Source organism: Triticum urartu, chromosome 1A (assembly GCF_056163025.1).
Source record: "Triticum urartu cultivar PI428250 chromosome 1A, HENAU_Tu73, whole genome shotgun sequence".
NCBI classification, from domain to species: Eukaryota; Viridiplantae; Streptophyta; class Magnoliopsida; order Poales; family Poaceae; genus Triticum; species Triticum urartu.
In genome coordinates this window covers 394,564,757-394,571,100 of record NC_141873.1, presented here as the reverse complement: position 1 = coordinate 394,571,100, position 6,344 = coordinate 394,564,757, and the positions used below count along the sequence as shown (strand labels likewise).

Here is a 6,344-nt window from a genome sequence, read left to right as displayed (position 1 = left end):
ACTACGAAAATTTCCAGGAGTACCATTGAACTACTTTGCTTATTACTTTTGGGATAGAAAAAAGCTACTACAGTTTTACATTTTCTCTTTCACAAGCGGGCAAATAACCTTACAAAGCACCATAGATTAACATGTTTTAGAAGCTGTCTACAAATCACTAGCTATATATCTCTATCGTCCCAGTTGGTGCGCACTATGATAGCTTCGAAATACTGCTTCTGAAAATACAAGTTAACTATTCTGAATTTCTTTATGCACATGAGGTAAATATGCCGTTTTCAATTTACACTCAACGATACTGATTTTTTTGGAAATTCTCAATTCCTACAAATATTGATTCCTGTTTCGGACCATGTTTGGAACACCAGTGTCGCAATGCCTCTGCAATATTTCGAACACAAGAAAATGGCATAGATTTTCTCAAATGATAAGTGTCACACATTAGGTGTGTGGCACTTCGGACCTGACGTTTTCCGATGGCAATTCCAGTCACGCATGGATGCCAAATTTCAATGACACACGCCAAGTTTCTGTCAGAAAAAAACTTTTTCTTCCGCGAATACGCAAGATTGCGTATCATTTCATTGATAGGAAGGAGAAAAAAGGGGTGCAACTAATCAGGGCAGAAACAAAGCCGAGATCGCTGGAGCAGAAGGGGGGGGGTGCTCAGACCAGAACTAGGAAAAACTATTACAAGACTATAGTGTTAAGTCCTTGGGCGCCCGCGCGAACTGAAGTCTTGGCCTCCTCTTGGATGGCCGCAACTAGGCGTGGGGCGAAAGGTTGCTCGCTGTCGAAGACGCACCGGTTGCGGTGGCACCAGATGGACCGAGCAATGAGGATGGCCAGCGATGCGATCCCCTCGTGAGAGAGTTTGAGGTGATCTGCGCCATCCAGGGCAAGAGATCCTTGTGGCCGACTAGAGCAGCCACGGTGGCACGGCACCAAGCCAAAATGTTGTGCCAAACCCGGCAGGAGAACGAGCAGCCGATGAGGATGTGCTGCATGGTCTCGGTCTCTTGATCACAGAGAGCACAATGGTTGTTGTGAGGGAGGCCATGGCAGGCGAGGCGAGCGGAAGTCCAGCAATGATCGAGGTCAGCGAGCCAAATGAATACCTTGATCCACAGGGGGCCCCAGGGCTTCCAAGTGAGGGACCACTGAGGAGCCGGTATGGAGCCGGTGAATAGTGCACAGTAGCAGGAGCTCGCGGAGTAGATGCCGGAGCTAGTCCATCGCCAGGAGATGGTGTCTGGGGAGTTGGATAGCCGGAGATCGCGCAGCCGGCGCCAGAGGTCGAGGTACTGTAACAGTGCGGCCGGGCCCAAAGCGCTACGGATGTCACGAATCCAGGAATGGTCCGCCAACTTGTTGGCCACGGAGCAGATTTTGCAACGATGGCACGGGACCAACAGGATCAACAACGGGGCGATGTCGATGACAGACTGGCCATCAATCCAAGGATCAGACCAGAAGAGGCAAGTGCGTCCGTCGCCAACGGTCTAGAAAGTGGAGGGGCGGAAGATGGCGGCGGCATCGGGGTCGCTGAGCAGGTATAGGTGTGCCTAGGGCCAACTAAAGCATGGAAGTTGACATGCTTGCCAACTAAAGGCCATCCTCGCATAACTAAATTTGCCATAAAAAACGTTTGAAGTTGACATGTGCTCGTACGTGACGTTCAACACTTATCAGGGTCATAGATTTTTTTAGATACTTGCTTGACATTATAAATAAAGCCATTAGGGCACCACCGTCCAACAAACAATAGGAGAGTCTAGAAGTTAAGGGATACATGCCATAAAAACGAGACGGTAATAGGGTCCATGGCACGTAGGCCGGATAAAGATAGGGCTAGAAGCCAAGTACTAGGACGTTAGTCAGGGGCAGGAGAAGGTGCCAAGGAGATCTCCATACCTTAGATCTTGAAGACCATCAGGGCGGTGGTGCCAACATTCAAGGCTTCAGCGAGCGGACTCCACTGCCACAGGAAGGCAATCCATTCGGAGGACCTTGCGGTTTGGTGCAATCAATACAAGTGTACAACCTCCTTCCATTGAACTCTTCATATCGCCCTTCTTGCAATGTGTTTTATATTTGTAATAATCTCTCAGGATATTACACACAGGGTGTATATAAAGTGTATGTACATACAACATATTTGTGTAATACAATTTACAAGCACACATATGTACTGTAATACTACGATAGAACAAGAGACATGCATGTATTTATTATATCATATCTGTATGAATATGTGGCATTTGATGGTTTAACTATGCCGTGGGGTAGGAAGGCTCCATGGCAAGGCCACACATGCCCTTCTTGTCGGCGATGTCTCTCTCCATTCTTAAATATCCATTCTCGCCCCATGTTGTGCCCCAAGAATTCTTCAATAACCAATACTTTGTACCGTCACTAGTAGTTCCATAACCGATGGCTGCAATCCCATGATCCAAATCAGTGCCACAAGAGCCGGTCATCACGCCGCCGGAGTAGAATTGGAATGTCATATCGCCTCCATCCACTGCAACTGACACGGGTTGGCTTGCCACAGCCTTCATGAGAGCACCCTCATCATTGGTAGGCACATCCTCATAGCCCTTAATTGTTGCAACACTGTTGGATCCACTCTTGCATTTGTCGTCTGCACCGGCATATGGATAACTGGACTCTTTGGTGAGGCCTCCATTTTTGATAATGAATTTGAATGCATCATCCATGAGCCCACCCTCGCAGCCTTGGTCCTCGCCATGGACATCACAATCCACCAATTCTTGCTCTGAGAGCGAGACCAGATTGCCAGTACTTAGCTTGACAATGCCCTCTGTTGCAGCAACAGCAGAAAATGCCCAACAACAACCTGCAAATAATTCAGTCGCAGTCAATCACACACATTCTAATATGTAAAAGATTCTCAATATACATATTATTTCACATGTAGCATAAATGTACTTACCACACTGGCCTTGATTCTTGATGGGAGTGACCGCACCCTTTGTCCTCCAGTCCACCATCGCCGGAAGTGCATCAAAGCTCATATTCTCATACCTGAATTCTGTTGGAACCTTCACCTTGTTGGGAATGAACCCCTTGTTAGTCTTGGTCGCCCTGAACTCATCATTGCTGAGATCCGCAAACTGGTTGATGCTGAGCCAGAACTTGCTGTTTCCGGCGTTGAATGATTCGATGAACCTGGCATTAGCCTGGAATATCTCAAACCTCTGCGCCTTTTCAGCAGCGTCCTTGTACACGCGACCGTACTCCGTCATCCAACCCTCATGCCTTGCTACCATTGACAAGTCACCGTTCAGCTCGCGAACTCCAAGGGCAGAACTGCAGAAGCAGAGGCAGCCAAGGATGGCAAGGAGCGAAGCCCTGGTGATGGCCATGTTTGATCAGGCTGTCCTCTTCCAAATTGCTTCCCACTGCTAGTAGTAAGTACGAGTACTATGTTTTGGTTTGGATTGTTAATGGAACTAGGTGGGAATATATAGTACTCAGAGTCACAGGTACTTGTAGTTATTTAAGTGGGAGATAGCTAGTACATAGATGCGGTGCGTGCACGGAGTTGTACTTTGTGGAAAGGGGCTCCTGCGTAGCCGTGAAGAAGTGTGGTTGCCTGATGCTCGTATAATAGAATTTACTATTGTGAACGAGACGTACGCTTGCTGTAACAGTGAGAACGACCCCTGTTTATGCCGCAGTTCACGTCTTCAGTATCTCCCTAATATGATAGGGTCATAACGAACATGAGGTATTAAGCAGGACTCGGCTGTGACTAGGAGGTCAATACGCAGTGGGAAAAAGAAATTCAAATTCAAATTCAAATTCTGGACCATATATACTATTGAGTGAATTATATTTATCTATGCTACCAAATTGGAAATTATTATTGTAAAAGTGGCCTTTGTTGTGAACCTGTAAAATGTAAACAACAATGGCTTTTGCACGGTATAAACTGTAAGACAACAAGATCTCAATGTGGATTATTTATGCTACTTGATGACCTAAGTGAAATTTAGAGGAAGAAAATTGGGAGTGATTCAAAGAAATTTATATCTGCATCTTGCAGGGATGAAGGCCGGTCCAGAGAAGGGCTGGCTCGCCGCTGCTAGCCACGTCGCCTCGTGGAGTCATGAGCCGGCCGCGGTGGGAGCCCTAGGCGGCTGATGTGTGCGACTGTGTAGTGTTACGGTGGCCGAAAGCCTTCGCCGTGGCGGCCGGCGGCTGCTGTGTGCCTCTGTCGCGCCTTTGTTTTTCTCTCTATGATATTGTGCTGCGAGCCTGCGACTTTTTCTTTTTTGAGAAACTCGCCAAGTTTTATTCATTCAAAACAACGTTCATAGGTACACTATTTGGGTATCAGAATTGCCCAACCAAATATGTCTATCTATTCCTAGGTTACAAGAGAACTTGGCAAAATTACGAGTATCATAATTAAAGTTTGTACACTCGTGAATGAAACTACAAACTGAAAACTAGCTTCTCGAAACAAACTTTCACCCCGCTTTATATGTAAAACAACAACAACAGTCAGGCCCTGTTTGATAGCAAAGTATTATAAAAACTAAAGTATTGAAAACTACAGTAATTTAGTCAATAGGTACACAATACTATAGTTTTGACATAACAGAATATTTTGAAGTATTCGTGATACAGAGAACCTGTTTGGTACATTGACATAACATTAGCGGACTAGCTGTTAGCACTGCATACAAGCATATTTTCTAGATGTTAGCTGACTAGCCATTGCATCCAGCAACAGACCAGCGTAAGAGCAGCGCTGCTCTACCTGGCTGGCTGTATCATGCATAAGAACGCAGAGATCCATGCATCCAGGCAGCTGCGATCTATTGCAGCCCCTTGCAGAAACATGCCATGGCCTCTAGGTAGCAGGGGCGAGCCATGCAACGCCTACTACAATTTTGCCGCTGAGGGAGAAAACTCCAGCAACGACATGGCGGTGGCAACGATGGCATGAAAGCGAAGGAGAATTGATGCGAATAGTGAGGGAAAAGATAGCAATGCTTCCCCTCGTTTTTCTACAGCCGCTCTGTTTTAAAAAAAGAGGTCCAGAGGTCTTTTTTTTATGCAGACAAAAAACCTTGGTTTGGTAAATACTACAGTATTAAAATTACAGTTTTTAGTGGCAACCAAACAGCTCGTTGTAAAAAATACTATGGTAATCTAAAAAACTGTAGTATTCTCATAATATTTAGAAAATACTCTGCTATCAAGCAGGGCCTCAAAGTACACGGTCGAACAATACAAGATGGAGAGGTAGCCGTCTTACAAAGCCGATTCCATGATAATCAGATCACACAAATACGCTACCGAAAGAGAAAACAGAGAGACGGAGTACAACGCCACGCTACGCCCTACCACACATAAGCTCCTCGATAACGCCCTCATGAGGGAAGACGGCGCGAAGCGTCGTCGCTGTCGAGTCTGAAGCGAGCATGGATTTTCATCCGCAACTTGGCACGAAGAGGAGAACCACGATGACGTCTTCAAGAAGGGAGCGGCATCCGTGAGCATCGCCGCCTTCGGCACCAAGGCGCAAAGCTTTCGTTCGGAAGCTCACCCGTGCCCCACGGAGTAGCTAGGACAACCGCGACACGCTCCGACTCCCAGCTCTAGAACTGGGCATCTCCACTGCTACCGACAATGAACGAGCCTGAGCCACCTGACGCTACCCCCTCGCTGCCCCGGCGACCAAGAGGGCAAGCCACCACTGCTGCTATAGCGCCCGCTGGAGAGTCAACCATGCGGCCCACCATCCGAGGCCGTCACCCCGACATCCAAGGTCCGAAACACCATGAACCACCCCCTTCACGCGCACCCACAACGGTAGGAGGAGTGGAGGCCTCCCCATTCACTCCTAGCCCGGCATCAGCCATTGATTCTGGGTCAGAGCCTCCACCATAGGAAGCGTTAATACCTGCGTCCCTAGCCAGTCTCGGTGGACTGTGAGGGACACGAATCGATGACTGTCGGTGACCGCCGCTTGGCAAGCCTCGGATCTAGCCCTCTGGCGTTGGTCCAGGCGAGCACACATGTGACGCCCCCGATTCAATCGTGCACTAATCATACACGCAAACGTGTACAATCAAGATCAGGGACTCACGGGAAGATATCACAACACAACTTTACAAATAAAATAAGTCATACAAGCATCATATTACAAACCAGGGGCCTCGAGGGCTCGAATACAAGAGCTCGATCATAGACGAGTCAGCGGAAGCAACAATATCTGAGTATAGACATAAGTTAAACAAATTTGCCTTAAGAAGGCTAGCACAAACTGGGATACAGATCGAAAGAGGCGCCGGCCTCCTTCCTGG

At 47.5% G+C, this 6,344-nt stretch overlaps 1 protein-coding gene across 1 annotated transcript; it reads right to left on the bottom strand.

Moving 5' to 3' along the window:
• Positions 1–2,250: 2,250 nt before the first annotated feature.
• On the bottom strand, positions 2,251–3,389 carry LOC125534358 (senescence-specific cysteine protease SAG39-like). The gene is made up of 2 exons (XM_048697615.2): positions 2,957–3,389; positions 2,251–2,860 (listed from the first exon to the last, which is right to left on the bottom strand). The coding sequence occupies exons 1-2, from the start codon at positions 3,387–3,389 to the stop codon at positions 2,274–2,276; spliced, it is 1,020 nt and encodes a 339-aa protein (XP_048553572.2). The 3' UTR covers positions 2,251–2,273.
• Between the last annotated feature and the right edge of the window lie 2,955 nt (positions 3,390–6,344).